Source organism: Hemicordylus capensis, chromosome 9 (genome assembly GCF_027244095.1).
Source record: "Hemicordylus capensis ecotype Gifberg chromosome 9, rHemCap1.1.pri, whole genome shotgun sequence".
In the NCBI taxonomy this organism is placed as follows: domain Eukaryota; kingdom Metazoa; phylum Chordata; class Lepidosauria; order Squamata; family Cordylidae; genus Hemicordylus; species Hemicordylus capensis.
Window position 1 is genome coordinate 2,796,065 of NC_069665.1, and position 18,270 is coordinate 2,814,334.

At 46.2% G+C, this 18,270-nt stretch overlaps 1 protein-coding gene across 1 annotated transcript in view; it reads left to right on the top strand.

The window, feature by feature from the left end:
* Positions 1-18,270, top strand: part of PEPD (peptidase D) — a 157,508-nt gene that overhangs the window by 32,820 nt on the left and 106,418 nt on the right. The window contains exons 4-7 of the mRNA XM_053271169.1: positions 6,579-6,642; positions 9,673-9,720; positions 10,980-11,041; positions 17,335-17,379. Coding sequence (XP_053127144.1) covers positions 6,579-6,642; positions 9,673-9,720; positions 10,980-11,041; positions 17,335-17,379 — 219 coding nt within the window. The remainder of the gene's footprint in view (positions 1-6,578; positions 6,643-9,672; positions 9,721-10,979; positions 11,042-17,334; positions 17,380-18,270) is intronic.

Sequence of the window (18,270 nt, forward strand, 5' to 3'; positions counted from 1 at the left end):
AAAGGGGCTTAGGCAAAGTCATGGAAGACTGGTCTGTCAATGGCTACTAGTCTGGTGGCTGCGGGCCACCTCTAGCCTCAGAGACACGATGCCTCTCAATACCAGTTGTAGTGGTGTGCATGGTTCAGTTTGGAGGCCATTGTCAAGGCCTCTGAACCGGTCCGGAATTCTGGGGGTTTGGTTCGGCCCGGGGGGGGGGAGTGTGTATCTTTAAGGGGTGGTGGTAGTACTCCCCCCCCCCGCCGCTCTTCCCCTTCCGGCGCTGGCGCTTTTCCAAACGTTCTTGGGGCGGCAGAGTTCCTCCCTGCCGCCCTTGCCCGCATCGTTGTCCTTGCCAGCTTAAAAGCAGGAAGAGCTGGTGGCGCGCATGCGGCCTTCGCGGTGCGCGCACTCGTCTTCACTGCTGGCGCGCGCGCACACAGCGTGATGTATGCGGCGCGTGTGTGCCAGTGGCGGAGCCAGTGCCGGAGGGGGAAGAGCGGCGGGGGGGGGTTTAAGTACTACCACCCCCCCTTAAAGACACACACTCCCCCCCCCCGGGCTGAACCGCCCTGCCACGGTTCCGTGCACATCCCTAACCAGTTGCAGGGGAGCAACCGTAGGAGAGAGGGCCTGCCTTCAGCTCTTGCCTGTGGGCTCCCCAGAGGCATCTGGTGGGCCACTGTGGGAAACAGGATGCTGGACTGGATGGGCCAAGTTGTGCCTTGCTCTTATGTTCACCTGTTTTCTCAGGCTTGTAGTTAATTGTAATTGGTTTTATATCATCATTGTTTATCATTTTATCCTGTGTTTAAGCTTGCATACACCAACTAGGGATGCACACGTCAGGTGGTACAGAAATAAAGTAAAATGAAATATTTTTAATGGCCAGGGCATGTTTAATGGTAAATTAAGATGGCTTTATTTATTTGTTTGTTTTGTTGGTTGGTTTTTATATCGCCCTTACAGAATAGCTCAGGGCGGTTCACAAATATCATAAATCAGTTAAAATCAATCAATGACTGGGAATGAACATTTTAAAATACCTTTCTTAAAAATGCTAGACGGAGTCCTGGGAGGCAAGGTCTACTGAGAGTTGTTGGATGCAGTAGCGAAAGGAGGCAATTCATCTCTGAATACCAAGCACAGGATGCAAATGGGGAGGACCATAATCCTTGTAGCCATCCTCTTCGTGACCTGCTTGTGGGCTTCCCTTGGGGGCACATGGCTGGCCACAGATGGAGACAGGATTGGAAGCAGAACTGGTGCTTCCCCTGTGCGTGAAGGGGAGAAGGGAGCACATGTGCCCTGAGGCCAGGAATCATTGTGGGTAGCCAGGATTCAGTCCTGGCTGGAACTGCAGCTAGACTGAGCCAGGATATTGAAGTACAGTTGAGAGAAGTTAATAGTACTCCTGTCTGCTGAGAGAGAAAGATGCAAGCAAGCTCTTGGCACAGACTCCTGCGAGCTTCCTCCCCACCCATGGAGATGGCTCCTCATTCCAACTCTGAATGACTGAGTCGGGTGGGTGATTCTGCCCTGTCTCTGCTTCGGGCACGGCTGGTTCACTTTGTCGCTCCCCAGGCAGAGGGGCAGCATAACTGCTCCTTTTATCAGGAAGGGGCTGCCTTGTGAATCTCTGCATGTTGCCAATCTGGATGGAGGCAAGCCTGGAACTGCAGAAAAATAGGAAGTTCAATCCACCAAGGTTGGGGAATTCTGGGTTCTTCTTCGTGGTCATTGCAGCCGGTGGGCATCACCCATGCACGGGAGCCTGTTCAGGAACTTTGCAAGCCAGGGCAGCTCAACTTTGGCCCTCATGCAGATGTTGGGCCTACAGTTCCCATAAACTCGATTGGCCACTGGCGCTGTGGATTATGGGAGTTGTAGTTCAAAAATAGCTGAGGAGCCTAAGTTCAACAGGCCTGTTCCAAGCTCTCCTTAAAACAAACAAAACTAAAAACACAATTTGGTAGGTGGCTCTGCCCTTCCAATAACTGTATGCTAGCAAGACCTCTCTCTGTTTCTCCTCAGTCCTTCCATCGGGGTTCAGGAATTCTTAGTCTTATATACCCTAAAAGGACCTTTTTTCTTTTCTTTTTTGGCAGGTGTAAGAGTGAATTATGCCCCCAGTCTTGATCCTGGGGAAAAAAATATGGTGCGCCTTTACTATTGGAAGTTTGGAAAATATGAGCATAAAGCTTGTTTATGGTGATATGAATAAAATTGTGGGCTGCTCTCAGAGCTGAGTTCTGAACTTTTGCAGCAAGATGTAAATGGGGATTTTGGATTGGTGATTTGCAGTGCTGCAGAGGATGCAGGCAACAGCCATAAGTATGCTTTTATCGCTTTACAACTATTTACAGTCTTTAGAGCAGACTATTTTTTTTTTAAAGTTTAAGTGTATAACTGAGATTTTATGAGCACCAAATGTCTTGGAAGGGCGGGAGGCCACATTTTTAAATAGAGGAATAATTAACAGTGTGCAGTAATGGATGATGCTGAGAGCAAGAATACAAAATGGGACACTAGAAATATATGTTCAGCGCTTGCTTGCTTGCTCCGTGTGTGTGTGTGTCTGTCTGTCTGTCACTGAATAGTCTCTGAGTGGAGAAACCATCACAGTTACTAGTCCTGTGCACCAGCAAAAATTTATGATCCGATCCAATACAAAAAATATTGGAATTGGGTCTTTATATCCTTTTCAATATGTTGGGGTTGGATCTGGAGTCCAGCATGGAGACATTTTGTCTCCAAGCTGGCTCTAGGTCTGGCATTTAAGTGCTGCACCCATGAAATCAGGGTATGAGGGGGCCAAGATAACCCCCAGCAGCATCCACTGGTACTGTTGGGTGGAGGGTAGTGCTGAAAATCCAGGTCAGGAGTGGGCTTGAAGACAAAATGACCCAAGCTGGCTCTAGATTGCTGCAAAGTCCTGTTAACAAACAAGCCAAAATGGCACAATAACTGGACAGTACACCCTCATACAAATTACACCTCCAACATACAGGAGTCTGTAACCAGCCATTAAACCTTCTCTGAGGTGTCCAATAAACACGGAATAAAGGTTTCTGCTGTATTAGCCTCATTTTGAGATCCAAAGAGGCATGTTTCACTGCCTTCAAAACTACCTGCTATTGGTTTAATAAAATAGGGTATTCAGGATCATTGTTCCAAAGATCCCAGATATCAATCTTATCAGTATCAAGCTTATCAATGTCTTTAAGCTTTGAATAGAGCAAGTTTACAGCTGCATCCAATAAATGTTCCAGGTCTAATAACAGGAATGGATTTTTTGAAGCTGCAATCACACAGAAAGCTGTGGTGATAAATGTTTTGGCTGAATAAACTGCCAGCTATCATTTAGAGATCAATCAAACTCAGCTCTCAAAGTTTCAAAAGATTTAAAAACTGCTTCAGAAGAGATCAGTTGATCTAATGTAATGACAACGTGGGAGGCCCAGTTAGCCTAATAAAAAGATTTATGAGCAATCTTCAAACAGGGATTCTCTCACAATGTAAGCTTTTCATGCAATAAAGGATTAAAACCATATCTATAACCTCAAATTCTCCATATATGTCTTGTGGCATTAATAAAATAGATCGACGAACAAACAATGAACTTAGCACCTGCCAAGATTTCCTTGGGGAAATAATAACTTTTGAGCTGTGACCAAGGCGTGGCCAAAACCTGAGATTCATTGTTCCACCCAAGGACTGAAGACAGAATAAATGCCAAATGATAAGCTTGAAAATGGAGAAAGTTCAACCTGCCTTCTTCAGTGGATAGTTGAAGTTTATGAAGTGAAAATCTGGGCCAGTGTCCTTGCCATAGGAAGTCATTAATTAATTTATAGACTTGCTTAAAATATGATGAAGGTACAATAATGGGAAGACCTCTTAAAATATATATGAGTGTTAAATTCATCTTAATCACATTTATTTTGCCCCAAAGACTCAATGGAATCATAGCCCACCTGTCTAAGTCATATTTCATTTGAACATTTTTTTAAAGTTTAGATTAACTAATTGAGAAATCTCCTAGAGATTACAGTGCCTAAATACACAAGAGACTCTAGATACCACCTAAAACCCCATTCCCTACACTCATCAGCAATATCTATAGAACCTAAAGGCATCAATTCTGATTTATCCCAATTTATGAAGTAACCTGATTAATTACCAAACTTTTGAACTCAAAAAATAAGATTAGGAATTGAGACCTCTGGTTTATCAGTACAGCATAAAATGTTATTTGTATATAAAACCAACTTCTGCTCAATCCTGCATAGTGTAATACCCTTTATATTATTGGAGTCTCTAATAGCACAAGCCAGGGTTCTAACCATATTGAAACAAGTTGTTCTAGTAAGAACTAATCTGCCTACTTTCCTTTCACTATCCCTACAACTGGACTAAATTTGCTTCAAATCAGTTAGGTGGTCCACAAGTTATTATTTATTTACTTATTTTATTTATTTAACATATTTTATACCGCCCAAAACTTATGTCTCTGGGCAGTTTACAACAAGTTAGACCTCTTGTGCCTCAAATGTTCACATGACCGCCACCACGGATCATGATGGATGACATCATAACAAACTACACCATTGAGGTGTCCCTGTGTGTCACTCACTACAACTGTACCAAATTTGGTTCAAATCGTTTAGACAGTCCACAAGTTAGTCCAATTGCACCTCAAACATTTACATGTCCGCCACCTTGAATCTGGGTGGATGACATCATCACAAACTACACCGTTGCGGTGTCCCCATGTGTCCCTACAACTGTGCCCGATTTGGTTCATATTGGGCCAGGCATTGCGAAGTTGATACAGGGGGATACATGCACACGGTCACATGGGATACTGGGTGCTCTCATAAGCCTACTGGAAAGGAAGCTACAAAAGAGGAGTTAGAGGATATCCCTGACGTGTGCCCCATTCTGGACTAATTGAAGGGGACAATAGCCCATTGGTGATGCCCGATGAGTAAGGAGCTATATATAGCATAGTAAACTTGGAGGAAAAACAAATTTAATCAAAACATGTTTCAATATCCCCAGATGGACCATGTTGAATGCCTTTCCCATGTCTAAATAAATTATGGCCGCCAGGTCTTGCTTCTCAGAGGATAAGGCTAGTACATCAGCCAACACTCTAATATTATCTGATCCTCGATGGCCAGATATAAACCCTGACTGAACTGGATGAATAATAGCAGGGTGCACAGTTAGCACCCTACACACCAGCGTCGCTGTCAATATCTTAGCGTCAACATTTAACCAAGAAATAGGTCTATAGCCAGTACATAAACCAGGATCTTTCCTGGACTTAACGGAGAACAGTTATAAAAGTCTCACTGAAAGGAGGAGGGAAATATTTACTAAGGCAAGCTTCATTATAGACCTCCAATAAAATTATATCCGCCAGGAAACTGAGATACTTCCTGTAAAGCTCCACAGGAAATCCATCAGGCCCCGGGGCCTGATGGATTTCATGGATTTAATTGTGGTCATTATTTCCTGTAGAGAAAGAGGTGGTGCTGGATGATTGATCGGATCTTGTGTTGGGTGTGAAAGATGCACCTTTTGCACGAAACAATCTATGTATACATCAATATTGGATGTAGCACTACTATACAACTTAGAATAAAACTTTTAAAAACTGCTGGTTTATAAATCCAGGGACTGTTTAGACATTGCCTTGAGTATCGCAGACAGAAGAGATAATATTATGCTGTTTAATCTGCTTCAGTCTAGAAGCCAAGGGTTTGCTAGGCTCCCCCAGCCCTGCCCTTTCCCAATATCTTTGCTCAATACAATCCAACAAAAATTCAGTTTCTAAAGAGTATAACTTACTGAGTTCATATTTAGCTGTAGGTAAGGGTCTGTATGCCTCAGAAGGGTATAATGCATATAAGGTTGTTAAATCTTTCACTTGCTTCTCGTGAAATTCAATAGCCATTTGTTGCCTTTATTTTATTTTGTTTTTTGCTGTTTATTTTACTGAAGTATGATTCCCATCTGTATTCTGGAGTAATTCTGTCCAGGAGGGCTGAATGGCATGATATTTCTGAACTTGTAAGTGGGGTCTTGCGTGCCCTTTCAAAGATGAATCTCTGGGAGGTGATTTCCCCCCTTCTGATGCTAAAATGCCTTGTGAAAACACCCCAGTGAAGCAAGATCACACATTAGTGAATTCTGAAAATTTGCAATATGGCAACTTTGTTTCACATGGAGGAGCTTTTCACAAAAACGCTGTCCCTTGAAAATTGAAGGAAAAGGTTGCCTTGTGGAGGTTCTCCTGCCTTATGAAAGAATTACAAGATGCTTCTATCTTGCGAACACCTGCTTAAAAATGGGAGAGTATTGCTGTTTGTTCGCTAGGTACAGTATGCTAGATCGTGTAACCTACAATTGATGATGGTGCATTATTATTGTTTTTATTTTTCATATTGATGGAAACTGACTTGAAAATTAAAGCACTGGGTCTTTGCTGTAAAAACAGAGGTAGATATAGAGGTATAAAAAAAGGGTTGGAGTATCCCTTTTGCAAAATGATGCATACCAAATGTTTGTGTTTTAATTATGTTTTAAAGGATCCATCCCCCTGAACACTTCAAACAGAAATATGCTGTCAACGAAGTGCATTATACAGATGAGGTGAGTGTCCCAGCTTTGGTAATAGACTGCAAATGAGTTTCAGTCAGTCACTTGAGGGTGAGGCAGAGCCCTTGTTTGCATACAGAGGGTCTCCTGTGTTCATTCCTGGCAGCATCTCCAAGTTGGGCTGGAAGAGACTCCTGCCTGAAACCTTGGAGAGCTGCTGCCAGTCAGTGTAGACAGTCCTGAGCTAGATGGACCAAGATAAGGCAAGTTCTTGTGTTTCTGCTTAAGGTAGGTAATTCATTAACCCCCCCAGATTTGAGGAGAGAAAAACTGGGAATGGATGTTCTCCTGTCCTACCTTTCTTGAGGTTGCAGTGAACTGTCTGGTGTTTGTTGCTGTTTGAAATGGAGAGTCAGGATTAGTGGCACAGCTGGTTCTGTTTCTGGGCCACGAACCTACCTGGTGCCTCCTTTACAAAGTTGGAAGTGCCTGATCCAGAAAGGCTACCTGGGTCCAGGGTGGTGGTGGCCTGCAAGCAGAAAGGTGGAAGTCCTTGTCTTGTTTTGGGGGAAGATGGGAGTTGTAGTTCAACTGGGGACCCAAAGTTGGAAACCTCTGTTCCACACAATCAGTCATTTCTCTCCTCCAAGAGTCAAACTGTCTGTTCCAGGGAGTTGGAGCCTTACAAATCTAGCTTCAGTCTAGTTTAATCTGTATTTCCTAATTCACTGGTTCCATTCTGGCTCAAATGTCGACTCTAAAAAGTGGTTCAGCAACTGTTTCTTAGGCTTTGAATGGGTTTAGAGCTGCTCCATGCAGAATATCATCAGACTCTCTCGTTTGTGAGCAAAGGAATGCACCGATATCTGCTTCACTTGAGCAAAAGTAGTATCTTCTGTTTTTAAAAATCTATGTTTATAAGCAAAATGCATACAAAGGGAGAAAAAGCAGGAAAACAAAACATTATTCATAACCATTGCAAGTTTGCGCCCCTGATTACTGAATTGGTGATTCTGGACCAACTACCACCTTTTTGTGATCAGGGGTTTGGCTCAAGTTCAAATCAGTCAAGAGCTTTTAGGTTCAAATTCAAGTGCCTGCCCCAAAATGGTTCAAATGCCTATCTGGACTAGTTTTTGGCTACTGGCTCAATTCAACTCCTTGGCTTGTTCTTTTGCGGAGCGGGGCGGGCGGGGGGGAGGGGGGAGAATCGCTTTTGGCTGGCATTGGAAGTGAAATTTGGTTCCTGCAAAGAATCCACCTGCGAAATAGTGTTGTGCTAATCTATTCAGTCCCTCCGCTGTAGCTGTGAAGGAAGCGTTGCTGCATGACATATCTGGATTGGAATCGTGGTTTCTTGTTATCTGGCTGTATGTGACGAATGCAGCTGTGCTAGTTAAGGACTTATCTGCAGGAGTGGATGACAAGCGATTCCGGGCAGGGATGCTTGCTCAGTTGCATAGCATCGCAGATATTGACAATTCTGTCAAGAGTGCCATCAGCAAATGCCATGCTTCATAGGGTTTTTGTACTTAAACTGTTTTGGGGTGGTGAACTGGAAGATGCACTGGCTTCTTGAGGCTGTGGAAAGCCATCAGTCAGCCTTGGCTCCCTAGCGGCATTCCCTGTAACAGGGATTCCCAGATGATGTTGGACTCCGACTCCCATCATTCCCAGCTGCAGTGGCCTTTGGCTGGGGATTACGGGTATTGTAGTCAATATTTGGGGATTCCTGTTGCAGGGAACATTGTCCCCAGATGATGATGTCATTCCCAGCCAGAATGGCCAAAGGACTTCTGTGGGAGTTATAGCCCAGCATCTGAGGATCCAAGTTTGAGGACCCCTGGCATAGGCCATTGGTAGGGCCAGAGAAAGTGTCACATGTCCATGGTGGTTGGTGATCCCTGTGGGCTCTCTTTGTTTCCCTCCTCTTTGGTCTCTAAAAGCGAGATTCTCAAGCTGCTGAAGCAAGTGTGTGTGTGACACAGAGAGAGAGAGAGAGAGAGAGAGAGAGAGAGAGAACACAAAAATGCACACACTCACCTGCCCTTAAGTCCTAGGATGCTTCTATTCCACAGCCTCCATCTCAGAGACTGATCCTCCAGATCTCAGCTCCTTTAAATGAGCTTTAGCGAGCTGCCTATTTAGATAGGCATTGGAGCTCTAAAACACACAATTGATTTTATTTTTTTGCTGCTGCTGCTGTTCACTGTCTCTGCTTACTGTTCCCTTTGATGGTTTTATTGTTATATTGGATTGTATTTTGATTTTTAGAGTGTCTGTGTATGTTTTTCCAGCCTTGAGAATTTCTGTAATGAAAGGCAGGTCATAAATCAATCTATTGCCCAACTTAAGGAAGTCTTAGCTGAGTTACGCCGGTGCATGAGGATTGCCTAGATACACGAAGACACAGGGATGCTTGGAATTGTACTCTTGTACTAGAGTTCCTTGTGAAACATATGACGGGTGCAACAATTTGCCCAGCTGTTGCTCAAGAGCAGACATCCTTGTGAGACCAAATCACTAGGCGTAGTGCTACTAGCTATCCTAGCAGCCTTGCACAAGTGCAGCATTAGAATGTCAGTCTCTGTCTTTGAAGAGGCATTCTGGAGAAGGAAAGAAGAGGCATTCTGGAGAGGCATCTGGAGAACACTCTGTTGTTTGTTTAGGATTTTCCCCCTTAGTGGCTTCCAATCTCTCTGCCTGCTGCCCACTCTGTCTTTGTCTTTTTATAGCTGCTGCGTTTGTGGGGTGTTTGTGTGTGTGTGTGTTTAATGTTCTTGATTGATTTTATGGAATTTTCTTGTATTAACATTTGTAAACCTCCTTGGGATGAGTTTTATGAAAGGCGATATATAAACTGAACAAATAAATAAATAAGGGAGGAGATAGTGTGGTCTCCGTGATGGTCGGCTGAGATGTAATGTGCAAGTGGAAAGGGTGAGAAAGGGCATGTGGGTGGGAAAGCGTGTCGGAGTCTGTCGGACATGGACCCAGGAGCACACACAGCTATGCATTTTTGCAGCCATCCCCTTGTGCGGAGCATTGATCATTGATCATGTTGGTGCCTGCTTCACTTTTCAGGTAGCCACTGTCTTGGCTTCAAAGAGCCCTTCCCTTCTTCTAACTCTGGTAAGTGGCTTATGTTTTCGGGTAGTACATAGGCTTAGACCATAGAACGTTACAGGGAGAGCTCTGGAAAGGGCTCACTGCTTCCCAGACTCCCCGTGTGGGCATTCTGGTCCAAGATCCAAGGTGGATCTAGTGCAGGTATCTAGGCCTGCATGTTGAGTCCCCTCCCTGAGAACTGATTGTTGGCCCAGTTGGTGAGTGTTCTACCCCCATCCATTGTCTGTGGCACAAGCAATTCCTCCACCCCCAAGTGGCTTGGCTGCTGCTACCACTGTGAGGAAGGGAATAAAGCGTCCTGTGGCACCTATTAAGACTAATGTGTTTGTTGCAGCTAAAGCTTTTGTGGACCAGAGCCCGCTTGATCTGATGCCCATTTCCCTTGGATGGGAAATATAAATGCATGGGCCCAGCACAACAGAGATAACACACAGGGACCCAACCCTTAATGACTTGGGTCTAGGGTACTTATGAGGGCGCCTTCTTTGTCATGAACCCTATCGCATATTAAGATCATCTGGAGAGGACCGGTTAGGGTTGCCACTGGCCTGTTTGGTGGAGACTCGGGACCAGGCCTTCCATGTGGCTGCCCCAGGACTTTGGAATATGCTCCGTATTGACATAAGAGCATCTCCTCCTCTGTTTGTTTTCAGGAAAACCCTCAAGACGTATTTGTTTTCTCAGGTTTTTAATTCAAAATTCAAAATTATTTAATGTGTTTTTATCTGCAGGCTTGTTTTATTTGTCTCAGGAATTTCAACTGTTTTTATATTGGCTATGTTCTTTAAATCTATACTCTGCCTAGAGAGGTGTATATCAGGTGGTATAAATATAGATAGATTTGAATAAAATAAAACAAAATATAAAAGAAGGGTGCAAAGCTCATGAAATTCAGGATCTGTGACCTTGCTTTGCAGAGCTGAAATGTGTATATGGTAAGATGAGGGGCCTTTCCCCATGTTTATCCAACCCACCGCCATGTTTTATACAGCGGCTCGTACCATGTGCATTCTTGTAAGAATATTTTATTTATTGGTTACATGGATCCCCTCCCTTCCTTCCATGGTGGCATAAGGTGGCATAAGTGGGGTTCTCCTGTCCTGCCACGGACTGGTCTTGGGCCAGTTGAGCTTCAGCTGTTGCACCAGGTGCCTGCAGAACTTTGCCCTAGATTCGGAACAAATGGCACAATGGGATTCCCTTTTTGTAGTTTGAAACAACTATTTTTCGCTTGAGTTAACTGTGTGTTCTTCCCTTTCCAGAGAGGAGTTAATACTGACAGTGGAAGCGTGACCAGGGAAGCTTCGTTTGAAGGAATCAGCCAGTAAGTTGCCCTCGGGGTGGATTTTTCAAATAGGTTGCTAGTTAAATATCTGTCTGAAATATAACATGAACACCATCATTGGCATTGTACATATTCTTATATATCCTTTAAAATGTACCATTTTTAATAATATGTTGGTTAAAAGGTTGTCTGACTCGGATGGCAATTGGGACATCGCTGGATGATTTGTGAGCAGCTGTGCTTGGATAATACATTTATTTTTATTTTTTAAATATTTACTGAATTTAATCAGAACATCTGCTGAACATCAACAGAGTTAATTCTGTATTGCTTCGCATACATTAATTGAGGGCTCCTTACAAGAGCCTACTAAATTAGGTCAGTATTATTTTCAGGCCTCTCGAAACACCACATGTTCCCATAGAGAAGAACTTACTGGTACGTACAGTCATCCCATGAAACGGATTGCCAAGAAATTTAGGACAAGGAAGTTCACACAGTGCATAATTAGTCTATGGAATTCTCTGCCATAGGATGCGGTGATGGCCACTAGCCTGGATGGCTTTAACAAATTCTAAGCCTGGATGGCTTAGACGAATTCACGGAGAAGAGGTCTATCAATGGCTACTAGTCTGGTGCCTATAGGCCACCTCCAGCAAGATGCCTCTCACTGCCAGTTGCAGAGGAGCGACAGCAGGAGAGAGGGCATGCCCTTCATCTCTTGCCTGTGGGCTCCCCAGAGGCATCCGGTGGGCCACTGTGTGAAACAGGATGCTGGACTAGGTGGGCCTCCTTGGGCCTGATCCTGCAGGGCTGTTCTTAGATTAGCTTTGTTGCTCTTCCATTTTGCTAACGTAGGCTTCTTAGGAGGAGGGCAATCTCTGTCTTAATGTTTCCCCTGCATATAGTCTTTCATAGTGTGGCTTTTTCTCTAGAGCTTTTTGGAAAGAGGCTGCCAATGGTTTAGATGCCGGTGCTCTTTGCTGCGTGGCTGCAGGGCATAAAATGGTTTCCTGGCTGCCTCGTGACGGTTGTGCCTCCTGTCAGCAAAAGCACACCCACTGCTGTGGAACAGAGAGGCTGGCTGTTCTGTGCATGCCAGGGTGCATGTCCCTCATCTCTTCTTCCGCTGCCCCCTCTCCTTTATCTCGCCGTCTCTCTACCGGCTTTTGACTGCGTTGGACGAAGCTGACATTGAGGTCTTGCAGCTAATTAAGCTACAAGGGAAAAGGCTTTGATTTTCTTTTTAAAAGTCTGCTGGCTCTCTGCAGCTGCAAGAAATCTGTTTCACTTTCCTGCAGTGCAAAACAATTGTACACTGATGTGGACCTAGAAAATTTGAACACAGATGGATTCACTATGTGTAGTTGTTATAATGAATCTAACTCTTAAAAAAAGTTCTTTTTGTTCTGTTTTTTAAAAAGTTTTTTTTTTCTCTGTCCATTCTTTATTTAAAGTATTTCCTGGCACTTCTGGTGGAAAGTGAGGGCTATGCCACCACCTACCTTTTTACTGAAAGTAGCCTAGAAATATCAGTCGGTATCGCTGGACTAGCAAGCAGAAGGTTGCCGGTTCGAATCCCCGCTGGTACTATATTGGGCAGCAGCGATATAGGAAGATGCTGATAGGCATCATCTCACACTGCATGGGAGGAGGCAATGGTCAACCCCTCCTGTATTCTACCAAAGACAACCACAGGGCTCTGTGGGCACCAGGAGTCGAAATCGACTTGATGGCACACTTTACTTTATATCCCAGTGTTATGGAGAGCAGGTTAAAAAATAGCTGCTTTCCATTTTTTGGAAACATGTAACTTAGGAAGAAACATAGGAAGCTGCCTTCTACCAAGTCAGACTTTTGGTCCAGCTCACTCAGTCCTGTCAACACTGCCTGGAAGCAGCTGTCCAAGATGTCGGGCAGGACTCTCTCCCACCCCTCCCTGGAAATGCTGTCCAGGAGTGAACCTGGGACCTTCTTCACGCAATGCAGATGCTCTGCCATTGAGTTATGGCTCTATCCCTCAAAAAAGTTTCCTTTACATCCCCCCCCCCGCCAGATGATTTTTTAGAATTCTCCCAGAATTTGCTTTTTTCAAGTGTGAGGTGATGGATTCAGTCAATTATTGAGGATTGCTGATGGAACCTTTGCAGGCTGTTGAGTAGGTTTTGGGCAACCCATGACCTGTAGCTGCCTGCCCGACTGAAACAGGCTGTGTTCTTGGCTGTCCGTCCCCCCCCCTTTTTTTTAAGAGGCCAGCCTTGCAGGGCTGATCAGTGGTGCCCTTCACCTCTCCTCTTGGGCCGCTGTGGAAGGTGTGGGGGGTTCCGTGTTAGTCTCTGCAGATCTTCCAAATTCAGCTGACAAGGACTTCTTGTTCCTTTTATTCTTTTCTAGGGCTTGTCACCTTTTATCTACACAGTGTTCCAGTTCTCAGAGCAGCTGAATCTTGTCCTCTGCTGCCAGGCTGTCACTTTCTTCTTTGTCAAAGCTGCCTCTTGGGTGTGCCAATTATGTTGCTCTACTTCTATACACACACACACACACACACACACACACACACACACACACACACACACACACCGGCCTTTGAATGCCTTCTGGATCACTAGTCCTCTCTGGCCTTTCATTCATTCCCATGACTGTGCATATACGATTAAAATGCACTGCCCTAACCCTGCAGGGGATGAATACTGGAGGGATGAAAATGATCTCCCTCTTCCCCCCAAATACTCCCTCCATCTCTGGCCATGAGTGATGCATGTTCACGCCTCTCTACCACCAAGGAATGTCTGTGCACCTTGTTTCCACCATTCGGCACACAGAGCCCAATATCCCTTGGAGAAGGGCATTAGCCGTTGGCCTTTTGGAAATTCAGTGCATTCTATGACCATTTGAAAGGGACTACTGCATTTCCGTGGGCCTTGCCTGGTAGGGATGTGCATGGAACCAGTTTGGAGAACTGGCGGGGGTCTCCCTTTAAGAGTGGGGGGAGGGTGCACTTACCCCTCTCACCGCTTTCCCCGCACTGGCGTCCATGTTTATTAATGCCCATCGGGGCAGCAATGTGCCTCGCTGCCGTCCCGTTGCCCTCATCTTCCGGATATGACTGGAAGTTGCCGATGAGCCTGTGCGTCAACCACGCATGCGCAGGCGAGTCAGCGACTTCTGGTCATATCCGGAAGAGGCACGCTGCCGCCCCGATGGGCATTAATAAACACGGACGCCGGTGGGGGGAAAGCAGCAGGAGGGGTATGTGCACCCTCCCCCCGCTCTTAAAGGGAGACCCCCTGCCACAGTTCCGTGCACATCCCTATTCCCTGCCGTTCACTTCTATCTATGTCTTCTACTTGTGTTACGGTTCTTTGGGCCTTGGCATGTCTGTGAATAATAATATATTGTCTGAGCTGCCAAAAGATGGCGGGCAAGCCACTGGTCCATAGGCTGTTCCACTCCCTCTGGTAGCACGCAGACCGCCTTTCTCTTCAGTGGTGGTCCAGAGACTGACAGCATGCTGGTTCCTGTTGGTAAAGAGTCACTGGTGCCTCCTTGCCAATGCAAAAGGTATTCCCCAGGGAGCACAGGGAGCTGCCTTCTACCGAGTCAGACCCTTGGTCCATCTTGCTCAAGATTGTCTATGCTGACTGGCAGCAGCTCTCCAAGGTTGCAAGCAGGAGCCTCTCCCAACCCTACCTGGAGAGGCTGCCAGGAATTGGTCCTGGAACTTTCTGCGTTCCAAGCAGATGCTCTGCCACTAATCTATGGCCCCACCCCACCCCCAGTATGAGAACATAAGAAGCTGCAGAAGAACAGAGGAAGCTGCCTCCTACTGAGTCCGACCCTTGGTCCCCTTAGGTCAGTGTTGTCTACTCAGACTGGCAGCAGCTTCTCCAAGGCTGCAGGCAGGAATCTCTCTCAGCCCTATCTTGGAGATGCTGCCAGGGAGGGAACTTGGAGCCTAGATGCTCTTCCCAGAGCGGCTCCATCCCCTAAAGGGAATCTCTTACAGTGCTCACACTTCTAGTCTCCCATTCATATGCAACCAGGGCAGACCCTGCTTAGCTAAGGGGACAAGTCATGCTTGCTACCACAGGACCAGCTCCATGGCCGTTTGCAGGGAGGAACATAAGAAGCTGCCTTCTACTTAGACCCTTGGTCCATCTAGCTCAGTATTGTCTGCACCAGGGCTGCTCAGCTTTGGCCCTTCTGCAGATGTTGGCCTACAATTCCCATAATCCTTGGCTGTTAGCCACTGTGGCTGGGGATTATGGGAGTTGTAGTCCAAAAACAGCTGGAGGGCCTAAGTTGAGCAGGCCTGGACTCTACACTGACTGGCAGTGGATCTCTGAGATTTCAGCAGGAGTCTTTCCGAGCCCCACCTGAAGATGCTGCCAGGGAATGAACTTCGGACATTCTGCGTGGAAGCAGATGCTCTACCCTTAAGCTGTAGCCCTGTACCTAAGTGAAAGTGGTGAAGTGAATCCACTCTGGCCAGTACTCCTTGGAAAAATGCCTTTATCTGTCTTGTGACTATCCTGAATTTGGAATGATGATCATAGTTTCTCAGGAGAGGTAGTAAAATGAGGCTTATCTTTTCTCAGTGTGGTGTGAGCGTTTTCTCCTTCCTGCCTTGTCATTTGAGCACTACCAGATTGTTTCCTTGAGCAAGAGAGCCTGCTGGCTGCGAGGTTGTTGGTGTTTTCAGTTGTTCTGGCTCCCCATTGGGTTGATCTCTTCGTGAACTATTTAAATTTTCAATTCTCCATATTGATCTTCATGCCGGAATTATCTCCTGCTATTCTGTGCGAAACTCACTTGCCTGTATTGCCTGTATCTCCTTCGTTGCTCGTTAAGATCCTGGTGGGACACTTTGAGTTGGAGACAGGACCACACCTTTTGTTCTCTCTGCTTCATAGACTCAGCGTGCCATTTTGCTCATCAATGAGCTCTCTACCAGAGAGAGCCTTTATGCTTAACCAGCTTCTGCATCCTCCTCTCGGCTTTTGTGCTAAAGCGGATCTTTTTGCGGAGATAATGGTTTTAAAACCTTGCTACTGGAAAACATTCATTTATGTTGAAAGGAGACAAATCTCATTAGCTTCTCCCTTTCTCTTTTTCGCCTCGTGGCCACCTGAGCTCTGTAGAGAGCCTGCATTGTGTGATGCTGACTTCATTTCTCACATTGTACAGGTGTCACGTTGAACATGGCACAATACCGAACCCCTTACAGCAATGCTGAAGGTACCCAGGCTGGAAAAATCTTGTTTGCATTGTTGCTGGGTGCATCGAAATTGGATCCTAGTTCCTAAGAATTTGAAATATCCCTTCAGGCCTTTGTGGCTGGCACCTAAAGTGTACTTTGGTCTCTCTTAGGCATTTGATTCATAAGAACATAAGAACAGCCCTGCTGGATCAGGCCCAAGGAGGCCCATCTAGTCCAGCATCCTGTTTCACACAGTGGCCCACCAGATGCCTCTGAGAAGCCCACAGGCAGGAGTTGAAAGGACCATGCCCTCTCTCCTGCTGTTACTCCTCTGCAACTGGTACTCAGAGGCATCTTGCCTCTGAGGATGGAGGTGGCCTCTAGCCCTCCGACTAGTAGCCATTGATAGACCTGTCCTCCCTGGATTTATCCAAACCCCTCTTAAAGCCATCCAGGTTGTTGGCTGTCACCACATCTTGTGGCAGAGAATTCCACAAGTTGATTATGAGTTGCGGGAAGAAATACTTCTGTTTGTGGGTCCTACATTTCCCGGCAATCAATTTCATGGGATGACCCCTGGTCCCATTTCTTCAGCTCTTGTTGGTAGAAGAGAGCCTCGGATATGGAAGGCACCACAAATCCTGCTGAATTGCCACATCTCCTAGAACAGACCTGCCCAACTTTGTGCACCCCCCAGCTGTTTTTGGATGACAACTCCCATAATTCCCAGCTACAGCAGCCAATAGCCAGGGATTATGGGAGTTGTAGGCCAACATCTGCAGGAGGGCCGAAGTTGATCAGGCCTGCCCTAGAGCCAGGGTCCCCAGATATGTCTCCCCAGATGTTGGACTACAGCTCCCATCCTCCCCAAAGGTTGCTGCTGCTCCCACCCACCACAAGTTTTTTTTTTTAATGTTTTGCAGGTCCTCACTTGTGTTGTGGTATCGTTGTGTGTTAAACACTATAAATGCAAAGAGTTACTCGGTTGGTTTTTCATTGCAACGTGTGTGTTCTCTTCAGGTGCTGCACATATTTGGTGAGGGTCTGCGCTACTTGCTGGTTGGAAAGAAATCTAATCTGGGCAATTTATAGAGTTAATCTTGGTTGTTTCTCTTTCTCTCTCTTTTCATAGATTTACCGTCAACAACACAATTCTTCACCCAGAGATTGCTGAATGGTAGGTTGCCTGTTCACCCGGGTTTTTCCAAGCCTTGGACCAAACCATGTGTCTGTTTTACTTCCAAGTGGCATCCAGTGTGCCTTGGGATCTGTATGGTCTAGCTAGTAATGTCCCTGTCATAAGGAACCTAGGAAGCTGCCTTATATGGAGTCAGACCTTGGCTCCATCTACCTTGGAATTGTCAACGCTGACTGGCAGCGGCTCTCCAAGGTTCCAGGCAGGAGTCTCTCCCAGCCCGACCTGGAGATGCTGCCGCCAGGGATGGAACTGGAAAACTTCTAAATGCAAGCAGATGCTCCACTGTTGAGCTGCAGCCCCATCCCCTAAGGGGAGTATCTTACAGGGCTCACGCATGTGGTCACCCATCCAAATGCAAATCAGGGCAGACCCTGCTTAACAAAGGGGGCAATTCATGTATGCTACTGCAAGACCAGCTGCACTCCCCTGATGGTCAAGGCTCGAATATTGCAGGGGTCCTGGGCTGGGGACACAGAAGTGTCTGATAGATGTCCCTCTTGGTGGAGGCCAAACTGGGTAGGGGCGATGGGGAGATCCCACTGCAGTAATTTCCCCATGGACAAGGCTCCTCTCTGCCCCACTTAGATGAACAGCACACACAAGGGGGATATCGGATTTACTCTCCCCCGCCTTTATTCCCTGATGGAGCCGGTGACAGCGTCTGCAGGGTTCCTAGGTGGTCTCCCATCCCGCTGATCCGACTAAGACAGGCTTCCCTTCAGACCCAGGCCTGAGTCGAGTCAAGGGAGTGCACCCTTGGGATGGCAGCTGCATCTGTCCCTGGCAACCTCCAGCGTCGGGGGTCAGAATGAAGATTTGCTGCCCCCTCAACTCTGCCCCGGCTCTCTCTCTCGCCCCTAGAACGCCGCG